The sequence below is a fragment of the Sturnus vulgaris genome, chromosome 9, assembly GCF_052056855.1.
Source record: "Sturnus vulgaris isolate bStuVul1 chromosome 9, bStuVul1.hap1, whole genome shotgun sequence".
Classification (NCBI taxonomy): domain Eukaryota; kingdom Metazoa; phylum Chordata; class Aves; order Passeriformes; family Sturnidae; genus Sturnus; species Sturnus vulgaris.
In genome coordinates, this window is record NC_142251.1 from 27,660,297 (window position 1) to 27,683,003 (window position 22,707).

Genomic DNA, 22,707 nt, shown 5'->3' on the forward strand with positions numbered 1-22,707 from the left:
TGTTTCATTCCTTTATATAGAAAAGGTGGTACTGACCACACTGCAAAGACAAACATTTAACCCAGCATAGGATCTGATTCATAAAGGAATCAGCAGCCCCATCATTTCATCACCAAGTACATGCCTGAGACGAGACATCACTGGTGTTATCTCATGGAGTTAAAGGACTCGATTTCCTTTGTTTTGTTTTGTTGATTTAAAGTTTCTACTACTGCCCCGTGTCTGCTTATTTGGCTTGATGTCACCAGCACAAAAAGTGAGCAGAATGCATACACCCGATGGGGACAAACAGATGAGACTTGGTTTCGGATTTTTTAGGGGTTACGTGCAGCATTTTGGATCATTGGTTGATCTGCTTCTCCCTTTGTCGCCTCCTATAGGACCCAAAGACACTGACACATCCACCAGCAAGAAAGTTCTTTAATGTCTCCCATGTGCTAGGATAACAGCTGGACTTGATAGTCTGAAAGTCTTTTCCAGCCAAAATGATTCTATGGTTGCCTGTGTTCCACCCTTGGGAATGTGAACAACTAACTCCAGTAGCTGTTCACCCATCCTGAAAAGACTCAGGTTACCCCCTGTCCCCAGCAGCACCCACACTTTACAAGAGAAGGTTTGCTCCAGCTTGCAGGAGAAAAATCTCACTGCCCTCCCAGTTAGTTTCAATAACTCAAGTCATCTGTTACGGCTTTTTCCCGGCCTATAACAGAGTCTATCACCTTCCACCGGTCTAGCTCAGGTGTTGGGGTGATATTCCTCTGGGCCTTAGCCACAAAGACGTAGATAAGATATCAAAAGAGGCTCTTTCCCCTGATAAAGTTACAGGTTTATTTCTCGTGGGTAGTGAGTGAAAAGGGAAGGGAAAAGAGCGGGGGAAGAGAGAGAAAGGAGGGGGAAGAACAGGGTAAAAGCGTGGGGGGGGAAAAGAGAACGTGGGAAGAGAAAAAAGGGGGGAAAAAGAAAGAGCGGGATAAGAGATTTGGGGAAAAAGGAGATGCGGGAAAAGAGTGGGGGGGAAAAAATGCGGGAAAGAGTGGGGGGAAAAAGAGTGCGGGAAAAGAGAGGGGGGAAAAAAGAGAGAACGGGATAAGAGAGAGTGGGAAAAAAGAGAACGGGGCAAGAGAGGGGAAAAAATGCGGGAAAGAGAGCGAGGTCAGCGGGTCCTGACCTTTTCTAGGGTCTGGAAAGGGGGGGCGGGGAGAAATTGGATCCCAGCCAGCTCTGTGTGGCCAGGAGGGGAGAGGGACCAAGATACAGGGTACAGCAGGGGTCACGGGATGTACCATTTACAATGTATCTAGGGAACACAACAGTCATCTCCTTGTGTTGTGCTTGATCCTTTTTCCAAAAATGTCCTTTCTAGAAGCAAAACCCCGATGTTTGCACGGACTGTGCTGAGCCAGAAACCTCAGCTGCCCCATTCCAGGAAAAGCCAGGATTCCTCCTTGCTGTTTGGGTACAGTGACACACACACACCTTTGTGCCTGGGTTTGCAAAAAATACCTGCAAGGAAACAGATGGAGAGACAAAACCCTCCATTGATCCTGCAGCCTTCCACAGGGATCTACACAGAGTTTGGACCAGAGAAGCTCTGGCTCTCTTCTGGTGCTGGTCTGAGCTGAACACCAGTGACTCCACACCATTAGCACTCCCAAACCTGAGGTCAGCACAACAATTCTGACTAAAGAAAGCTGAGTTAAACCAGACAAGAGGCTGAATGGGTGAGCAAAACCTAAACTTAGTGGAAACGACTGGTGCTGCATGATGAACACCTGCCATGCTTCATGATCACGATGATGAAAAGCAGAGAGACAAAAACATCACCAAAGAGTGCTGAGCTGGGAAAGCTCTGAGGGTTTTTCCAAGCAGATTGTGAAGGTGGCTTTGCTGAGAGACAAGTGGCTCCCCTGTGTGTGTTGGGTCAAGCTCTCACCCTGCAGGTGAGCATTCCTGGGGGCTGAGAGCAGCTCCCGCAGACAAAACCCCCAGGACAGTGACCTTGGGATCCTGGGAAAACCTCAGAGACCACATCCATGTAATTGGCCCTGGAAGATTTCTGGGAAGGACAGTCAGGCTGTGGCAGTGTCTTGGCTTAGCAGCAGCCCAGGACAAGGCGCAAAATCACACAGCACCAGTGTGGTAAAACACATCGTACCAAATGCATGTAAAGCCACATTGTTTTAATAAGAATTGTTGTGACTGAAAAACAAGCTTGTTTAGTCAGAGAACGTAGTCATAAGGGGAAAACACAGTTCTCTCAGTAATGAAAAACGTAAGCACGCTAATTAAAACCAAAGCGCAGTAATTAATGTGCTTTTTTCAGCTGTGATGTCTATTAGATGTCTCACTTCTTGTGGTGCCTAAAGCTGTACAATAACCCCACCCTGAGGGAAACATTTTCTGGCCTTCTAATTTTGGAGCATAGCTCTGAGCAGAGCGGCTCTGTGTACACCATCACTATCTGGTCACTGTGGCCCCAAGGGCACGTGAGAGTAATTTGTTTTTTTTTTTTTCTCTTTGTCCTGTTTCGAACCTTCTGCCCCAAGCTGAGTGCAGTGAGTCAGACCTTGAGGTCTGAAAATTTGTTTTTCTCCTTGTCCTCCTGACCACGATCATCAAAAGCATGAGTATGTGAAAATACTTCAAATGAAAGTACATTAGCTCTCATTCTTGCAACACTTTTGCACTTGCACTTTCCCCAAACTCAGGAAACTGCAAGAACAAATTCAGACAAGATTGAACGGGGTCTGTGGTTGCGGGTATTGTGCCACAAATATCTGAGGACTGCCCATCTCAGCTGAGCTCTTTCTGAGCCTGTTCTTGCACACCCTTGCCCGCAGGTGCAGATACGCCCGGGGTACCCTCCCAGCTCCTGTGAGACCAACTTCAGCCAAGAGCAAGGTGTGAGTTCAGCAATGCGGTGAGAAAAGGAGCCTCAGGCTCACTGTTCCCTTTGAAATGATCCTGAATTGCTGCGTTTGGAATTTCCACAGCTCAAAACACTAGCCTGGCCACTGGGGGGTTGCAGGAATCGCTCTGGCACAGCTCAGAGGATGGATGGAGAGTTTTGGTTGTGGTCACAGCCCAGGGGTGAAGGCAGCAGGAGGTGACACAAAAGGGCAGAATGCAGCCTCAGACAGGGCTTTGGGGCAGGTGCCCATCAACCACAGAGCTCAGAGAGCAGCCAGCACAACCATGGCTTCACACACACACACACATTGCAGCCCCTGTGTCCCCAAACCAGGGGCTGTGACAGGGGACAGGTCAGGACTGGAGTTCTGCTCTCTGTTCCTGGACCCGGTTTTGGTGCTTACCCAAAACAGAGCCTAAAGCAGAACCCCCAAAGGATGTGCCACCCATCACAGCCTTGCAAATGGAGTTGGGGGTCTCATTATCCCTGTCCCACCCCTTTGCACGGCCACACAAGCTCAGCAGGAAGGTTGGTGCAGCAGAGAGAGAGATCTCACTCTGGGTTCCAGTCCTACCAAAGCTGAACGATGCTCATCTTTCACACGGGATTTTTTCCTCATGCAAAAGCAGGAGCATCACCAGCAGATTTCCGTCTTTGCCTGATTTTTTCAAGTTTCCCTGGGAGATGAAGGTTTTAGGTTATTTCCCATCTCCATGCACATTGCCACAGGACTCGAGCAGGGTGAGAAGAACCCAGCGGGCACTGAGTGGTGTCAGGATGAGAAAATCAGCTGCTCAACAGAAACACTTCTAACTACAATACCTGCCAGTATTTTGGGCAGTCTTGGGGGGAAAAGATGCCTGGGATATCCCTGCATTTCTGAGCTCTGGATATCTCCTGATGTGCTGGCAGGTGGTGGTGGCAGCTTGGATGCGTGGGAGAAACATCTGGATTTGTGTAAACAAAATAAAACATGCAGAGGTGGGAGGAGGAATGAGATTTGTCACAGCCCTGTCATCACAAGACCTTTCTGGCAGCAATTTCCTGGGATGCCCTGAGGTCAGAATTCCTGCAAACATGAAAATGCCCCTCCTTTCCTGCCTGCTCACCTGAGGAGAGGAGACCTCTCTGCAGCACATGAGATCATCCTGCCAGGTGCTGTGTGGGCAGCTGACATCTGTCAGCAACCTGCCCCGTTTGTGAACCCACAAATGACAGCTTGCTTAACCAAAAGAAACAGAAATTTCAGTTCTTTCGCCTGGGGACACTGATGGGAAGGGCTTCCCGAGGAGGTTGAGAATTAAATGAATGTGACAGCTCCCAACTGGTAATTCCAGCTCACCAGTTTCTAGGCTGGGCAGAAAACCTCACCGTGGCTGCAGAACTGACTGAAATCTTAATTTTTCTTCTGCCCAAGTCTCAACCAGCTTGGGGTTTGACTATACTACAGTGTAGTGGCAAGACTATACTATAGTATAGAGACGAGACTATATAGTGAGATTTTTTCACACTTTTAGTTAACAAGCTAAAAGCGAGAAAATGTTGGTGGATCTAGTTGGTTACAAGGCTTTTTAAAAGCTTAATTATCCTAATAAAAACGAACACTTATACTTTTGACTCAATGGCTGAATACTTGTGACTCCCAGTATTTGGCAGCTGGGGGAAAAAAAAAAAAGATCTCCCTTTGTTGGAACCCTTAATTTAATTTTGGGAGTTTTGAGCTTTCTGTGCTTTCTGACAATGACCTCCAGGAGAACACTGCTTTTGACTTGAGGCCTTGGAGAAAGCTCCCAAATTTGAGTGATGGAGTTAAAAATCACTGTGTGTAATTAAATAAAAGTGTGTAATTTCACATGGTGAAAGGTTTGGAACTTGGAGTTTTAAAATATAGCAATAGGTATGGGACAAGATGAAAGTTCATAGGGGTTGCCTCTTCTTCCTCCTTGCTCCTTCTTCTTAGTTTTAAGTAGTAATTTTTAGTTAGATAAAAATTACTATGCTGTGAGTCACAAGTATTTAGTCATTGAGTCAAAAGTATAAATGTTAGTTTTAAATTAGATAATTAAGCTTTTAAAAACCCTGTAACTAGCTAGATCTGGCAACATTTTCTCGCTTTTAGCTTGTTAACTAAGAGTGCTAAAAAACTCACAATACTATAAATAAAAATTATTCAACAACCAAGTCCAAACACAAAAATCCTATCTCGTACTTCAATCCTAACTCTAATTAAAAACAGACAAAAACCATAAAAAAATAATAAGGCGGTGTGAGGATCAAACTCACCAAGCTCTTGACACAGTCTCTCAAGCATGATGCCTTTGACAGGTCTTAAATTTTAGGATTAAGTTGGTGACTCCTTAATCAGAGAATATAGACTTGATTTGGTGGAAAATCCCTTAATTTCTGCCAAATCTCCAAGGAATGCAATTCAGTAGTTGGATAAAATCAGTTGAAGGGTTGGACTGAACCCTACTAACATAATTTTGATACAGATGAAGACACATTCCCAGAAGTAATTTTCTCTTCACGCAGTATTTTCTCTTAATTCCTCTCGAGATTGTTTCCATGCTTCATGTAAAAAAAAAACCCAAAAACAAAAAAGGGCTTCATTTCAAAAATAACATTTTTTTTTCCAAACTCAAACAAATAAAAGCCTTAAGAGCACAACAAAATGTCATATCCTTAGATCTGAACTTGTAACTTTTTTGTCTGCAAGGAAGAGCAGATGTTTTTCCTTCTTGATCTCTTTACAAATTCTCAGTTCATAAACCACAGTCACACGCTCCCAGGGAGGTTTTTCATGCTGGATGCAGCCAGGACATCTCCCAGATGTTGGGAAGTCTGTGCAAGGAAGCACAAATCTGGGGAACTTGGCAGTGATAATGCACAAATAATGCACAAAGGTGTCTGAAGGGATGGATTATTTGATTTTCCTTGCTTTTGGGCTGGGCTGAGGATGACTCCCTTTTTTCTAAACCTTGCTGGAGACAGCAGAGAGAGGAGCTCAGGAGTGTTCAGGTGTCTCTCCCCAGCTTCTAGGTGTTATAAATGACAATATAAACCTAGGCTTTCACATTTATTTCACAAGTTATAATGATTTGGATAGGTATAATTTGTATCATTTGTAATCCCTTGTAACTGCTTTTTTTGGATACAGTATAATCTGCCAGTTTTTGTGTGCACTGCATAATTTATATAAATAGCAGTGTGATAAATATATTATAGCTTAGGCCTCAGCATAATATTAAAATAGAAACTATGTAATGTTGAAATGCTTTCATTCATGCAACTAACTCAGAGGATGGTGTAAAATAATTGATGCTCACATTTGTGACCTATCTGAATGATAACAGTAACAAAAACCAGAGCACTGAGGGGAAAACGTGTTAAGTCTTCGTTATCAGGGAGTGTGAGAACAACAGGATAAAAACCACAAGAAGAAATAAAATATATTGATCTAGTCTACAAGATGGCACACACACAAGCCAAAGGTTAAAACCAAGCAAAACCAAAAACTCCCAGAACATCTGAACTCACCATAATGCTTGAATATGTATAAACACCCACGAATATGCAATAATCCATGTAAAAGTATGAATGGACATTGTTTTAAACTAATCTGTGGTAGATTGCCAAAGTACCCCCGTGTTGGATATTGTCCCTTTTAGCCCTTAATAAACTTCTATAAAAATTTTAAATACTGAGCCTCGTTTCTCACATGGGCAAGCACAAGGGCAGAAGGGGCTGCCTTGGGTGGTTGATGGTGCTATAGATGACAAATGTAGTTATTGGCTTTCACATTTATATTTACTTGTATAATAAAATTCGTATATTTTATATAATTTATATCTTTTATATCATTTATATCTTTCATATAATTTATATATTTTCTATAATACTTATATATTGGCTTTTGCAAGTTATTATTGATCACAAAGATTCTAACATAGTACAGTTAGTTTGTAATTCCTTTTAACTGCTTTTTAGTATAGTATAATCTGTCATCTTATATATGCACTCTATGTCTTATATAAATAGTGGTGTAATAAATAGATATTATATTCAGGCCTTAGCATAATATTAAAATAAAAATGATGTAATGTTAAAATGCTTTTTTTGGTGTAACTAACTTAGGTAATAGTGTGAATTAGCTATATTGTTTCTCACATTTGTGGGCTATCTTATCTGAATGATAAGGTAACAGAGACAAGAAGCAGGACACCAAGAAAAAAATGTTGCTGACTGTTAGAGAATGTGAAAACAACAGAACAGAGCCTCGAGGAGAGAGAAAATAGATGAATTTAATCTGCAGCATAGCATGGAGAGAAGTCAAAGGTTAAAAGCAAATAAAAGAAGTGTTCTGGGATGTCACAGCGTCAGGCGTGAGCATCCTGTCCCCAGGGAGCAGAGGCAGGATGAGGGACAGGCTGACACGTGCCTGCCTGAGCCTGTGGTCTTTTTGGGGCACGTTTTTGGGGCAGTGAGAGCGTGGCTAATGGATTTATGGCATAGCTCCCTCACCACAAACTGCACACCAGGCACTTCTTGCTCTTCTGGGTGGCACAATGCTACAGCTTCCAAAAAACCCTGCGCTGGGTGAGCCTAACTCCACATTCCAGGGATTTTTCTCCACCAGATCCCTGCCTCTGTCCCAGGGTCATGGGTGGTCACAGGGGGAAGGAGCATCCTGAGCTGCATCCCTCTGGGAAGAGCAGAGAGGAGCCTGACCCTGCCTGGACCAGAGAGGACCCAAAAGCATCAGGAGGGTGACCTGGGATCTGTGCTGGCTGCTCCTAACAAAGTGGGCTCAGGTGGAAGGGAGCATCGTGTTAAATCAGCAGGTAGCAGGATTAAGTGGAAGACAAGGAATTCCAGAAGTTTGGGGTTTTTTTGTGCAATATGCCATATAAAATAACCTGCTGAAGTCATTGCTGTAAGAGGAAGCTGAAAGGTTGGACAGGCTCAGGAAGCAGCAGATTCACACACAAGGAGCCCCTCAGAAACCACTGAAAGGAAAGAAACAAAATACACACCAGACCTGGTGTCTAAGGCAGGACACCACACTGGAGGGACCCCTGGGTCCCCTCAGTTTAACCACTGTTATACAAGCTTGAATGGGAAGGGCAATACTCCAAAAACTGCTCCAATACTCCAAAAAACGGGTCCCCAGAGCTGAGTTCTGTGTCATGTGCATGTCCCTGTGGCAGTGCTCGTCATCTGCTGCCCTGCCAGGGCAAGAAATCCCCTCTTGCAAAGCTCGTGTGATGATTCAGGGCAGGGAGTTGTGCAAGGCAGCGCTGGACGTGCTGACAGCACAGCCCCAGCTCCATCCCAGGGCAGCAGCCCTTCAAATGCATGGAGGAAATAAAAGCAGCATCTGATGATGTAATGGGAAGAAAGTCAGGAAGGGGAAGCTATCAAGACATCCATGCACAAGAAGAGGGTTTAATTAGCACAGCCGCCCTGGAGCTGGGGCTGGGGGCTCACCCCACAGCTGGGGAGCACCAGGAGGTGCCTGGCTCACCCTGCACTGCTCCCTGACATTGCCGAGCTAACAACCAACCCAGGTTTTCAGCCAAAGTTCCCAGAGCTGGCTTTCTTGGCAGGCTGGCCCAGAACGGACACACAGCCCCGAGCTGAGTGCCAGCAAGAGCAGGGCAGTTTCATTTTACCAGGGAGGGCAGCAGCAGAGAGAGGCAGGCTGCCAGATGCTGATGTAATGTGAGGTTCTGAGCTCTAAGTCTTTCTGAAGGACAAGACGAAGAAGAAGAAGAAGAAGAAGAAGAAGAAGAAGAAGAAGAAGAAGAAGAAGAAGAAGAAGAAGAAGAAGAAGAAGAAGAAGAAGAAGATGATCAGTGTCTGAGTGGGTGATGTAAGCCTCCCAGGCCTTCTTCTCTCCTGGGCTGGGAAAGAACAATGCCAAAGTTTCACAACTTTCAGAAGGATTTCTTCCTTTCCATCTCAGCAATCTGGGCTCTCTGCCAGAGGAGGAGTAGGATGGCTGAATAAACAAACAGTGCTTCACTTTCCTAAAGCAATTTGTAAGGCGAGTGAGAGAGCTGAATGAGGTAACCACTGCTCTTTTTCCTCCACTCCTCCCTCTGGGCTCCCTGCCACAACGTGCCCTGGCTATGCCAGGCACCCCTGCACTCCACAGCATACCCAAGAGCTCAGAAATGTCACACAAAAAATAAGTCCCATCGTTCTGTACACAACCTCCCACACTGGAAAACACATTGCTACATACTTGTTCCATGCCAGAACATCACCACCCTCACTGTAAAACATTTCTTCCACATATCTCATGTGAACTGAGCTTTTAGTGTAAAACCATTAACCCTTGTCCTCTCTGTCTAAAATAGTCCTCACCTTTCTTATAAGCACCCAATAAGCCCCCAGAGACACTGACACATCCACCAGCAAGAAAGTTCTTTAATGTCTCCCATGTGCTAGGATAACAGCTGGACTTGATAGTCTGAAAGTCTTTTCCAGCCAAAATGATTCTATGGTTGCCTGTGTTCCACCCTTGGGAATGTGAACAACTAACTCCAGTAGCTGTTCACCCATCCTGAAAAGACTCAGGTTACCCCCTGTCCCCAGCAGCACCCACACTTTACAAGAGAAGGTTTGCTCCAGCTTGCAGGAGAAAAATCTCACTGCCCTCCCAGCAATAACTCAAGTCATCTCCTTGTGTTGTGCTTGATCCTTTTTCCAAAAATGTCCTTTCTAGAAGCAAAACCCCGATGTTTGCATGGACTGTGCTGAGCCAGAAACCTCAGCTGCCCCATTCCAGGAAAAGCCAGGATTCCTCCTTGCTGTTTGGGTACAGTGACACACACACACCTTTGTGCCTGGGTTTGCAAAAAATACCTGCAAGGAAACAGATGGAGAGACAAAACAACGAGGTCTCCCTGGACCCTTCTGTCTCCTTCCATGCAGCCCAAATTTTCCTGCAAGTTTTTTGGATTTAACACGCGGGGCTGGGTATAGAAGCACAACTCCAGCCTGGCCAAGAGAGCAAAAATGTCACAAAAAGGCAGAGTGAAATTCAAATGGTCTGGAGAGAATGTCTGAAAAAAAACGAGGTAAAAAACTGAGGGAGAAGGAGGTGCAAGTTCCTGCCCTACATAAGCAAGATCTGAAGTAGAAATGCAATAAGGAGCAAACAGTTTGTGAGAAAATCATCTGGAGGCTGCATATTTAGCGTGATTTTTGGTTTTTTTTTGCCATTTAGAGTTTTTAGCCATTTAGCCGTTTTAGCCGTTTTTTAGCCATTTAGCCATTTTTTAGCCATTTTTTTCCCAGTGTTTGCCAACATTTTCCTGTTTTTTCCCCCTCAGGAATCTCTGGAATCTCGCTGAGTTTTGGGACCATTTTTGGGTTTTTTAGTGCCGATTTTAGGGCTTTTTTGGCCATTTTTAGGGCGATTTTTGCATTTCTTAGTGCAAATTTTTAGGGATTTTTCTGTTTTTTTTTTTTTTTTTTTTTTTTAGGGTGAATTTTTCCTGGGTTTTTCCGATTTTTTTCCCAGAAATGCTTGGAATTTTGGCGGGTTTGGAGTGTTTTAGTACAGACATTGGGTGTTTCAGCGCAGATTTTAGGTGTCCAGTGAGCAGTTTTAGGACTTTTGGGGGGGATTTTGGTTTGTTTTTTTTTCATATTTTAGCGTGGATTTTTCAGGAGTTTTTCCCAATATTTTTCCCAGGAGCAGGGACCAGGCTGAAGGTGAAAAAGGCAGAAATCACCATGTACACGGATGCTTGAAGGTGTGTGTGGGAGGGCTGAGTCTAGAACCGAGCATCCCACTTCCTGAAAGGGCATGAATCAGTCACAGATAATCAGAAGGAAAAATGAGATACTTGGAAATGTGGGAATCATCTCCCAAGAGACGTCCTCTAGAGAGATTTGTCCATAAATAGGAATAACCTGAGCATGGTGGATGGGAAAGGGGCCACAGGATTAATCTGGAAGCCCACGGAGAACTGAGGACAAACTCCACATTTTTTAAGGAGAATGAAGACCTAGACCAGAGGGGCTCTTTGGGGTCTTTGGTTGGATAAATTCCTTTCAGGTACCAGGGCAGAACCAGCCTGCCATGGGGTGGGGTGAGGTCAGGGGGCACAGGAGCTCCCTGGGCAGGTGATGCTTGCAGCTGAAGGAGAGAACAAGCTTTGGGTTTCTGCAACAGCTCCAGCGAGGCTTGGAAAATTAATTCACCCCTGCATCTGCAAATATCAATTTGATTTTCTGAGACTGGTGCAGAACCACTGTGATTTTCCAGATTAGCCATGGCCACTGGTACTCTCTGGGTGAGCAGAGTGCAAATATGGTGTCTTTAGAAGACCACAATTAGCACATTTTCGTCCTTCCCCATTCACACTGTTTCCACTCACCCTCTCACACCAGAGCTCCCCCACGTTTGCAGCAAGAGGCAGCAGAGAATGAGGTTGCATTGCTTCCTCCAAGCCCAGTGACAAAGGCTGCAATAAAATTAATGAGGTTGCAGTGCTTCCTCCAAGCCCAGTGACAAGGGCTGAGAAATCAGGAAACATTTTTTAGAGTTTTGGACTAGGCAAGTCACTCTTTTCCTACCAGGTGTCAGACAGAGGACCAGCTCCCTCTCTGAAGTCCTCTGCTCCTGCTGAGGTTTGAATGCAGGACTTGGGCAATTGGAGTGAGATTCTCAATCTCTGCAACAAATCTGGTTTTGCAACAAGAGACCCAAAGTGTAATCCCTGCAGCCCTGACACCCTTCACCCAGGCAAGCCCTCCCAAAGGTCTGGAGCAGGTTTCTCTCCACTGGCATCCCTGACCCTTACCTGTCCCTGCTGAAGTCACAGCCAAGGACAACAGGGCTCTACAATTTCTCTGGGTTCCACTCTTTTCACTAGGCTGATGAAGACACTCGACCCTTGTGGCCATGCCAGGATGGGAAATTTCTAAGGTCCCAATTAACACGAGAGTGTTGCTTCACCCACCCCTGATTTCAGTCACTATTCAGATCTGACCCCTCACTAACCTAGCAGCCAGGGGCTGAATGGAATACAGACAGCTAGAAATGAAAACCAGGGCAGACAACGCATGAGGAACAAGCCAGGACAGGGTGCCAGAGGACTCCAATCACTTCCTTCACTCTTAACGCCCAGGATTCCCACTGGAGACTCACCACAGTGGTCCCCCTGTGCCATCTGCACAGCCTGTGACCCTGAGACTGGGACTCAGAGTGCCCAGGGGCTGCCCCAAGAAGGGATCCTGCCATGGCTTCCTACTGGCATTTCCCCCTTGGAGCCCGATTTTATTCCATTCTTGCCCATTGGTATTGTCGTGACCCCAAAACACTCAATTTGGGAGAAACAAGGACAGCAGGAGTGCCCGGACACAGAGATCTGAAATTCAAATTAATCAATCTTTCTCTTCCTGTGCTCCTGTAGACTAGGGCTGAAACTTCACTAGAGCTTCTTAAGCCTCTCTCATGTTCTTGGAAAGCTGTGACAGCTGGAAACACACCAGCCTTCCCACAAACACACAGAAATGCAGGCTGCACCATGGAGCAAGGATAGGGCACTCTTGGCTTTGACAGAAAACAAGCTGCTCGGGACTGGAGGAACCAACTTCAGGCTTAAAGCAAACTTCATTCTCATATGGGTGGTGAAAAATGCAGATATTTATGAGCCTTTGGAAAGCAGCTGCCCAGAGGACAAGCTGCCAGGCACGGTGTGGTGGCATCTGAGCAGAGGGGATGGGACAAAAGAGCCATGGAAAGTTCCTGCTTGAAAATACGTGTGCTAAATTGGCTGCTTCCAGTCTGTGCCTGAGGCATGACCACAAGTCCCCAGGGCTGGGCTTAGGCAGAGGAAGTGAGGTCCACAGTGGAGCACATGACACCCCTGCAATCATCTGAACAGATATTTTGGATTAAGAAGCTGGCAGGGAGTCAAACACCTGCACGTACGCACTCCAGCACAATGGAAATTCAAAACCAGAAATTACTTTCGTGTATTTTGAGCTGTGGCACCGTCAGTGAGCAGCCTGCCAAATTCCTGTGCTCTAAAGATACCAGAAAAGGGAAGTAAAGGCGAAAAGGCAGGTAAGAGTCATACCCTGCTCCTTAGAATCATTTAGGTTGGAAAAGAGCTCTGATATCACAGAGTCCAACCATTAATCTAACACTGCCAGGTCCACCAGCAAGCCACGTCCCTGTGCCCCTTCATGCAGAGCACAACTGCTTCTACACTAAATGTGCCTCCATACCTCCAGAACAGGCTGTGAGGAGGGAGGGAAGAAAAAATAAGAAAAGAAAAAGGATGACAACAACATACAGTGGGCATCCTGTCAATGTACACACTGGTTGCAAAATCCCATTCCGAGAGCTGAGGTTGCTTTTGAGAAGCCTGAGAAATGAGGAAGAGAATGAGCCCAAATTTGGTTGTGATTGCATCTTCTGCTCTGCTTAGCCTGAGTACCTTTTTTTTTAAAAAAAAAACTGAGAGCAACAACTTTAAACACTGTATGAACAAAAACTGCTGTAGAGAAAATATGGTTGAGATGCAGCCATAAATATTCTTGCAAGTTGAGAGAGATTGAGCCTTAATTTAAACAGTGAGTTCACTGCTCCCAAGCCTGGCTGAGGCTGGGGGGACCTGCAGAATGAAATGCTGTTTGCTGCCTCCTGCCAGGGCTCCTCCAGCCCTGCACAGGGCTTGTGGCATCACTGGCACAGGGCTGCAGTGCCAGGGCTGGTGGGATATTTACAAATAACACATGGAAAAGCAGATTTACAGTATTTGCAGTCCCTGGCCACTGCCTTCCAGTGCTGTCCCTTAACAGTTATTCATGCTTAATGTAAGATGATATCATTAATAAAAAATAAATAAATTACTAGCTGGACTCGAGGAAGAGTCCAGCCTGTTCAGTATTTGGAAGCATCCAACTCCAGATCCTTTTTGGTCCTGTATGATCCTGCCCTTGTGTGATACATTTAAACGCTGCATTTATTGAAGCAACTGGCAAGTTTTGCATCCCAGGACTGGCATTTTCTGCCCCGAGCTCTATCTGTGACAGCAATAATAGCTCTGTGTTTGAACAAAAAGGTCTCCCCACACTGGCCAAGTCCTAAAATGATTTCCTTTGGAAGGAGTATGTGGAAAGTACCTTGTCTCCTTGACATGAAATGGCCACTAAGCCAGGCAGGAAACCTCCAGAGGCTGCGGGGGTGACACAGGAAAGTCACCCCGGGCTTTCCTTTTCCACGGTTTGCACTAAGGCTGGTCCCAAAGGGTGTCCTGCCCCGAGCAGCAGCTGCCTCCAGCACCACACAGATGTTTCATTTTGCTTTCATGCAGCCAGAAGAGCTGAGGTTTCACCCATGGGTTGGGAAGGTGCAGTGAAGAGCCAAGAGTAAAGTTTATAAAGTTCATTTTTAGTGCGTTCCATCGCCAGGAAGGGAGCGCAGCAGAAGAGCTGGGAGAGATCTCTCGGTGACATCTTTGTGACATCAGAATTTCTCTTCTAAATAAACTCAACGAAGAGCACTTTTTCATATTAAAAGAGAACTGAAATGAATGTGCAGAATGTAAAAATAGAAACTACTTTCGAGGTTGACAGTTAGAATACTTATTTTCGTTGGTTTTTTTGTTTATATTTGTTTGTTACTTCTCAAGTCTGTTTGCTTTCCTAAAACTTTTTTTCCCTTCTCCACGCAACACTTTGATCGCAGCTTTGTTTCCACAATAAGGGAACACCCCCCACCCCCCCCCCAAAAAAAAAGCAGATGGGAAAAATTATAGGGAGGGAAAAGCTAAAAATTATTTCAAGAAGACCTTGAAACTCAGCTCATTTCAAGCTGCAGATTGAAAGGCATCTACAGAACCCCAACTCTTTTCCTGGGTGGCGTCAGGGGGAAGTGGAGTGTGGCAGCCAGATTCCATTTGCTGCTTCCACTGGTGGCGTGGCGTCACAGATTTTTGTAGTTTCACTTTTGCTGCCGTGAATCACCTCCCTGGGGAAGTGGAAAAATGCCCTTGTGGCACCTCCCTGGGGAACTGGAAAAATGCACTTGTGCCACCAGCGCTCGGATCTGCTGCCAAAATCAGAACCAGATCCCATCTGCTGCCAGCTCCTCGGCTAGGGGATAAAAATGCCAGCACTGGCACCTCCAGGGAGGGACAGCAGCAGGTAGGGTGAGGTTCCTGTGCTTGGCACCTCATGCCTCATCCAGCAAAATCTGTGTTCCCTGGAGGTTTTTCACCCTTGACCCCTTGCGTTGCTATTCCGAGGTGATTTCTGGAGCCTCTGCCGGTTTCACTTCAGGCTTCCTGGGCCAGGAGCCAAATGAAAGCTGCCTCAGTTTCGTGAGGAAGTGCTAACTCACTGCCTTTCGTGATGATGAAACCCTCTGGCTCCTCCTCTTGGCCTTACTAGCGTGGGGAATTGCCAGCATAAAATCCCGTCCATGTCCCGGCGTGGCAACACGGAGCTCGGGAATTCTGGCAGTGCCTTCCTCGGCACCCTAAAGTGCTGTTTGCATCCTCATCCTCACCTCCAGCTGCACCAACGACCAGCAGGATGGAAGCACCAGCCATGCTGGAGAAGGGGAATGCTCTGCAGAGCAGGAGATCCGCGGGCTTGCGAGCGGCTTCCTACACTCTCATTTTTGCCTGGGTTATTATCTCAGCCCTGGCTCCCATCATCTTCTCTTTGCTCTACCATCAGCAGGTAAGGACAAAGCAAAGCTCTTAACTCTGCAGTGTAATATTCCCAGTAATCAGTGTTCCTAATTATTAACAGGGCTGTGTTGATGCTATCAGCTAACTCCAACCTCGCATTCCCTCCTTTTTTGAAGAGTCCTAATGCTTCTGGTTTCCAAGATTTCGGCTGATAATGTTTTTGCCAATCCCTTACTGTCTCACCAACTCCTCAACGTCTTCAGCATTTTCCTTTCATTTCTTTAAGCTTAAAAAAAAACCCCCAGGTTTTGTTTCTCTGGTTTTTCTTCTCCTGCACCGATGGTGTGCACTGTTCCAACGTGATACAGAGTGGTGATGCTCTGTAGGGACCAGAGGGGCAGAGAAATGATGGTGGTTCCCCAGCACATAAAGCCTTTTCACACTCGGTTTTTACAGTCTAGCACAAACCCCAGTTATTGAACCAAGTCTTGCTCTGCATTTCAGGAGCAGAACTTTTCCTAACTGCACACACAGGACTGAACAGAAATACAGGGTGAGCCAAGCTGACTCACGAGCTGAAGGCCAGTGTCTCATTTTCTGCTTTCCAAAATGTGAATCTGTGCTCCGGAGGAGCCAAGAACTAATCCAGGATTCCGGGTTGAGACATCCTACTGTAATGTACCTCCCTGCAGTTCCAGCTCCTCAGGGGAAGACACAGGGAAAAACTCCCTTCTGTTAAGAGGAGGGGAAATTTGATGGTTTGGGAGCTGCCCGGGGCATAATGTTGCCAGGGACCCCTCTGAGGGCTGATCCTACAGGGCACTGATTTTTTAAAAATGAAACATGAACTCTGCTAAATTCCCGCAAGAGAGGAACGTTCTCTGCACCTCATGGCAGGAAAATATAAAAAAACCCCTCCCAAAATAAATTAATTGCTTTTAATGCACTTTTAGCCCCAAACCCACATCTTTCATCATCTTTTTGGGAGCTGTGAAGCAGCAGCTCTGTGACCTGCAGAGCTGCATCCCTCTGATGGCAACGAGCACACAGATATTCACACATATTCCTCTCCTTCCCTTCTCTTTTTTCAGGAAAATTCCTTTAGTAAAAGTTTCTTTAGTTAGTGAAAGGACTGCCTTCAGTCCTGTTGGTTCCTATTAACCAGGGAAAGCAGGAAAGGCGAGGAAAGCCTTTCCCTGCAAGGCAGCCAACAACTTCCCCAGCACTCAGGACAGCAACTTCCTGAGAAAGGAATGAGGCTGTGCTCTAAGAGCAGATTTAAGCATTTCAGAGCTTGCATTCATTAAGGTGTGAGCAATGTGAGGCAGAATCAGGTCCCTGGATCTGTAAGCTGATGCCAAATTTGGGATTTGGGCTCTGCCAGAGAGACAATGAAGGTGCTGTAAGAGGAGCAGAAGCTCCATGAGCAAAGCCCAAGCTGTGAGTCGTGGGAATAGACTGAAATCTCTTTAAATCTCCTGCCACTGACAGTTTCCCATCAGGACACCCACACAGACACCTCCTTCCCCAGGCTGGAAAGGCACTGCAAAACTCACTGCTGGATCAGAAAACCCGTGCCTGTCACCCTAGCTAAGCATGTGCAGCAGTAAGAGAGAGGAAGGCTTAAAATTCAGTAGCTGTCCTCCGTGTTCTGCCTGGTGTGGTAGTGCTGAATTTATTTGCCTGATTTATTTCCAAACCGCTCTGCACAGCGGGACAGGTTCATGGGTTTAACGAGGGTGAATTAGCACAGCGCTGTGCAGTTTCTCATTTTCCACTAGCCACGTTTGTGCACTGCCTTTAAGCCAAGTCCTTGCCCACAGAGTCATCGCTTGTGAGCGTCCACAAGAATCCAGGGAGGGAATGAAAACCTGTCACCCAACAGGAATGTAGAACTTTTATCAGGCCATTGCTGATTGGTTGTCCTTTTTTTTTTTTTTTCTTTAATTTTAACAAAAATACCACCAAAACGGAAAAACATCAACCTAGCAAAAAAAAAGTAAACATTTCCAACTTTGTTGTAAAACATCTGTTTCTTCATAACAAAACAGGGCTTGCGTTTGCAATGGTGGGTAGAAAGATAACTTTTCTTCCTGGGAGAATGCTTTTGTGCCCTTGTCATGATAATGCTCCTCTACTGAGCTCACTGATAGACAGAAAGTCACAGGAGAAAACACTGACCAAGCCCTGCTTCTTTCCACAGGCACGGGGCACGTGCTGGGCACATGGATCTTGTAAGTATGGAAATTGTAACCTGCTTCCTTGTGCTGAGACATGAGGTGGCTGGCACCTGTTTAAGGACAGGGGTCAGCCCTGGCAGAGCCCCCAGGGCACTGTGACAAACAGAGATCCCCAGGGCTGGCAGCCAGCAGCCACCTCTCTCCCCAAAAACCAGCCCCACAGGGCTCAGCAGACTGACTGACTGCTGCTGGGTGTAAATCACCAGCTCTCTAAGCAAAAAACCCCCGGGCAGCTCTAAAGTAACGCCCTGCAGAGCAGCTGAGACCTTCAGAGAGGTTTAATTAATTTAATGAAAACCTTTTGTGTCCATAAAATTCCAGCTGATGACTTGTGAAGGGCTGTAACCACAGCAGCCAGCAAGAGGATTACTGTAATCCTCACCGTCCTCTGATCCAGCTGAAATTCCACCTAGGAGTTTTTCTCTTATTTTGACGCCAGCTCAGACACTCAAGCCTTGAAGGTCCCCCATCCCCAGAGTGCTTTTCACAGCTGAGCTATCCTGGCAGGGAGCACCTCCAAGCCACAGAGCTATCCTGGCAGATTGAGAGCCCTTTCTAGCACTTCTTGTAAGTGATTTACTTCCAAGTAAACCTTGAGTTTACTTGGAAGTAAACTCAAAAAGAATGACCAATAACAATTATAATAGCAGCAACTAGAATATTGAGTAGTTAATGATAATTAGGAAGTCAGGAAGCAAAATGGGGAGTGAGAGAATGGGACACAGTGATAAAACAATGTACAGAACAAGGTTATCCTTGGACAGAATTAATCACCACATCGTTTTGTCTGTGCTTTCCTCAGTAAATGACTCTCATACAGAAAAGGAAGGAGAGATGAACTGGGATTGGCAATTAGAGAACTGCAACGGGGTTGTGCAGGACCAAGGGCAGTACCTCATCATCCAGCAGAGTGGCAAATACTTCATCTACGCTCAGCTCTTCCGCATGGAGACGATCAAAAAGCCTTTCACTCTGATGCTTTACAAAGAGCCAAAGATCACCCTCAACAACGCCGTGGGACACGAGAATGGCACAGTCAATTTCGCGAGACCCTTTCACCTGCAGAAGGGAGATAAGCTGTACTGCATGAAAAACCACGACGTGAACCACATTGTGCTAAAGAGTCAGACTTACTGGGGGCTGTTCAAAATGTAGCAGGACCCTGCTCTGAGCCAGCTCCTCCCTTATTCCTCCGGGTCGTGGATGAAGAATCTGCGGCTTCTCTTTGGGTGAAATTCAGCTTGCTGGAATACGTGCTGTAGTAAGCTTGTACCCTGCAGTGACAATGGACAGCAAACTTTGGCAGCTGCTGATGGACACAAAGCGTGAGCAAAAGATGGAGGAAAAACAATCTTGATGCCTTGTGGGGTTGACTCTGAGATCCTGGAAAAACAAATCCCTATTTCCAGAGCTGGGGAGGAGCTCTACTCTTCATTTCAGAGCTGGGTACCTGCCACTCCCTTGGGTCCCTTCTAACAAGAGGTGCTACATAAAGACAAGATATTTCATATCCTTCCTGCACAGCCTGCCACTGAAGCAATGTGTCCACAGCAGAGGGATGAAATGGTTCAGAAACAACACCAGAAAATCTTCTCAGCTCCTTGCCACTAGCAAGGGAAACACGCCAGGGAAGCTCCATCTTCACGGGTAGCTCAGAGCACAAGGAGTTTTCCTGTCAGGTTTTCCAAGCAGTTTGAATCCGTGCCACAGACACTCCCGGCACGGGGAGCTTGGGATGCAGCTGGGATTTCTCTGGGATTTTTGCTTTCCTGCCTCCCAGACCTTGGTGGGTGACTAGTCCTGCCATTCCTCCCAGCTTGTCACAGCCCTAGAGACAGACTTTCATGGGAAAGCAAAGCAACCGAGAAGTTGGATGGAGAGAAATGATTACTCAGGGTGGACTGAGGCCGTTAGGAATGCTATTTGCTCTTATGATGATTATTATTACTATTATTATTATTTTATATTCTATGTATTGTAACTTCAGACAATGTAGAGTTTAGCTTTTGCAGCTATGTCTGCAGACCTGTGTTCAGTTTCATACAAGCTGTTACCAATTAAAATTATACTTTAGTTCTTACATTGCTTGGTTGATTTCCTTAATTTGAAATTTAAAAAAAAAAAAAAAAAAAAGAAAAGAAAAAACCGAAAAACACCCTTACAAACCACAAGCATATCTCAGTTCTTTGATACAGGCTGAAAAAATAACTGACTGACACATTTCTCTACCCTTTGTCTGCTTTCACTAAAGGGCCTCTTCTTCTCCCAGAGGCTGGCAGTGTCAGCACAGAGTGACATGGGTTTGCATTGCACACAGGGCAGCTCCATGCACCACCCACCCTCCCCAGGTACTTTCTGAGGCAAAGCAAACCCTAAAGAGGCTGCTGGGGGTGAAGAACATCTTGTTCTGCACATCAGAGCACCAAAATCCCAGACACTGCAACAGCTGGCCTGAAGATCAGCTAAGCCTAAGGAGAGGAAAATCATTACAGTGCACCAGTCCCTCCTCTCTTTTATTAATGAGCAAAAGATCACTCAGGCAGCAGAGCTGGAAGCAGTGTCCTGTCCTTGTGGGCAGAGACACAGCTGAGCCCTTGCTGGGCTGAGAACAGAACAGCCCTGAGCTCCCCAGAGCCCCCAGCCAAGCCAGGAGCTCCAGGCTCTGCAGGGACAGGGGCCAGAGTGCCCTTGGAGGGGTCTGGCAGGGACAGCACAGTCCAGGCTGCTGGGCCACCAACCTGTGCCTGCTGGGCCACCAACCTGCCTGGGTCTGTGTCCCAGTCTGTGGCTGCTGGATCCCAGTCTGTGGCTGCAGGTCCCAGTCTGTGGCTACTGGTCCCAGTCTGTGGCCAGCTGTGCCAGGATGTCACTGGTTGAACTCTCCAGGACCAGCCCTGGTGCAGAGCACTGCCCTTTCTCCCAGTGCTCTTCCAGCAGCAGCTGAAGCCACCAGAGCTCCTCTCCCCAGCCATCGTGTCCCAGGCTGTGTCTCCTGCATTTATTCTCTTGCTGGACCCCCACACCTGTTTCTTTCTCCCTCTCTCTCTCCCAAAAGGCAGGTGACACCTCCCTTTGTGTCTCCCTGGATCAGCCCCACTTTTCTGGGCTCCATCACCTGCAGAGCTCTCCTGGTCAGACACCCAGGCACCCACCAGTGCTGCTGGCACAGCATCTCATCTCCAGCTCCTTTCAGCAGGAGATATTAGAAGGTGCTAAATGGGTCCAACAAAGATGCCCAAAGTGAATTTATGAAGCACTGCAAAGGGACAGATCTGGGAAAGCTGCAGCATCAACTGGAATCTGCACACATGGCAAGTTCCTGCTCATCCCTGCCCATTCCAGACAGTCCAGCCTGGCACTGCTGGACACCAGCACGTGGTCTTTTGGCTTCAGCATTGATCCTGACCTTAAAGGAAATCCAGAGACTGTAGAGCATCTACTCCATGGAGCAGCTGCATTGCCTGACTCTAAAATTATTGTTGTCCCACAGCACCAAATTCCTGCTGCAGCCTGGAGCAGAATCTCTGAAGTCACAGCTGATTTGGCCCCATGAGCAGCTGCAGACCCAGGATTTCCAACCTGACAGCCACAGCTGGGCACTGGCAGAGCAGCAGCAGGTTTGGAGGGCAGAGTGCCATCACTCACACTCTCATTCTCCAGCCTGGCCAGGGAAAAAGCCAAATTAACGTTGGCAGATTATGGCTGATGAGCAGCAATTGAATGCCAGCACTAATTGTTTATTTTTTTTTTAGGAGTGATCAATGCCAGCATGAACCAAAGGCCAGTGTTTGGATTCCTTCAACTTTTAAATGTTCCTCCTCACCCCTGGTATCTGGGAATGCACAGCAGATCTAAAAGATGTCACCCCACACACCTCAGGATGGAAACACTGCCTCTCTGAAAAATAAAAAGTCTAATGCAGGACTGTCAAATCAATAATTTACATTAAAACCTCTATTTTTCCAACATTTTGAAATCAACACTTGTCTCTTGGAAAGCCATTTTGCTAAGGTGCAGGGCTGGGAAAAAGTAGTGTATTTCTTTATGTCACAATGCATTTTAATTAAATGTGGTTTCGAATCTATGGGAAGTATAATTTAAAAGAAAATGAATGCATCATGAGATTGACAGTATAAATAGATAGTCATGTGCCTTCAACCATGGAAAAAAAATGTGGTGGTTTCTTCAACAGGACTAGGGGATTTTTCTGTTTTGTCAGAAGCTTGCTACACTGCACAGAGATGCAAATGGCCCTCGAAGGAGACATTTCAGTCTCTTTAGAAGTTAGCCAAAATGTAGTCCTAAAAAAGACATAGTCAGATTTTTAAACAAATAAATACTTGAATACAAGTAGCCAGAGTATAATCAGATGGTTTTTTGTTCAACAGTCACAGCCACCTATCACCCCTACACTTTGGTGCTTTACACTCTCCACAGTCAGTGGAGAGTGTTCAAGGATGATGTGGAAGTTCATGCACAAAGCACATCCCAACCAGCACAGAGACATTTCTGATGATTGTTGGGGACACTTCCCCTGCAGGGGCTCCTCAGGCTGCTCTCAAAGTCACCACGCCCAGTTCTGAACTGCCCAAAGACACAGTGGGTTCTGCCTGTGTCTCAAAACCAAGGGAAACTCCACTGGATCAGTGAAATGAGTGAAGGTGCTGTCCCTCTGTTCACCAACCACAGAGGAAAGGTAAATGAAAACCTTTAATTTGGGTTGCTTCAAGCAAACTACTGATTTTTTATCAATTTTACAGAGTAGCTTCTATTGTGTAGGCAGAACTATCATTAATTTTGGTTCTAACTTCCAGTGCTCAAGCCTTCTGCAGCTCAGTGCAATAAAATGATGCAGATAAGGGCATTGCAGCTAAGAAATCTGGCTTTGGTC

General features: G+C 46.2%; 1 protein-coding gene across 1 annotated transcript; it reads left to right on the top strand.

The window, feature by feature from the left end:
• Window positions 1-14,886: 14,886 nt before the first annotated feature.
• Window positions 14,887-19,898, top strand: TNFSF18 (TNF superfamily member 18). The gene is made up of 3 exons (XM_088170257.1): window positions 14,887-15,625; window positions 17,780-17,810; window positions 18,619-19,898. The coding sequence occupies exons 1-3, from the start codon at window positions 15,476-15,478 to the stop codon at window positions 18,969-18,971; spliced, it is 534 nt and encodes a 177-aa protein (XP_088026383.1). The 5' UTR covers window positions 14,887-15,475; the 3' UTR covers window positions 18,972-19,898.
• Window positions 19,899-22,707: the final 2,809 nt, after the last annotated feature.

Bases quoted from the DNA above. Each gene is read 5' to 3' on its own strand.
- TNFSF18 (XM_088170257.1), top strand. From the start codon at position 15,476: ATGGAAGCACCAGCCATGCTGGAGAAGGGGAATGCTCTGCAGAGCAGG. The intron at 15,626-17,779 runs GTAAGGACAAAG...TTCTTTCCACAG, and splicing joins CTTTGCTCTACCATCAGCAG to GCACGGGGCACGTGCTGGGC. The intron at 17,811-18,618 runs GTAAGTATGGAA...TGCTTTCCTCAG, and splicing joins GTGCTGGGCACATGGATCTT to TAAATGACTCTCATACAGAA.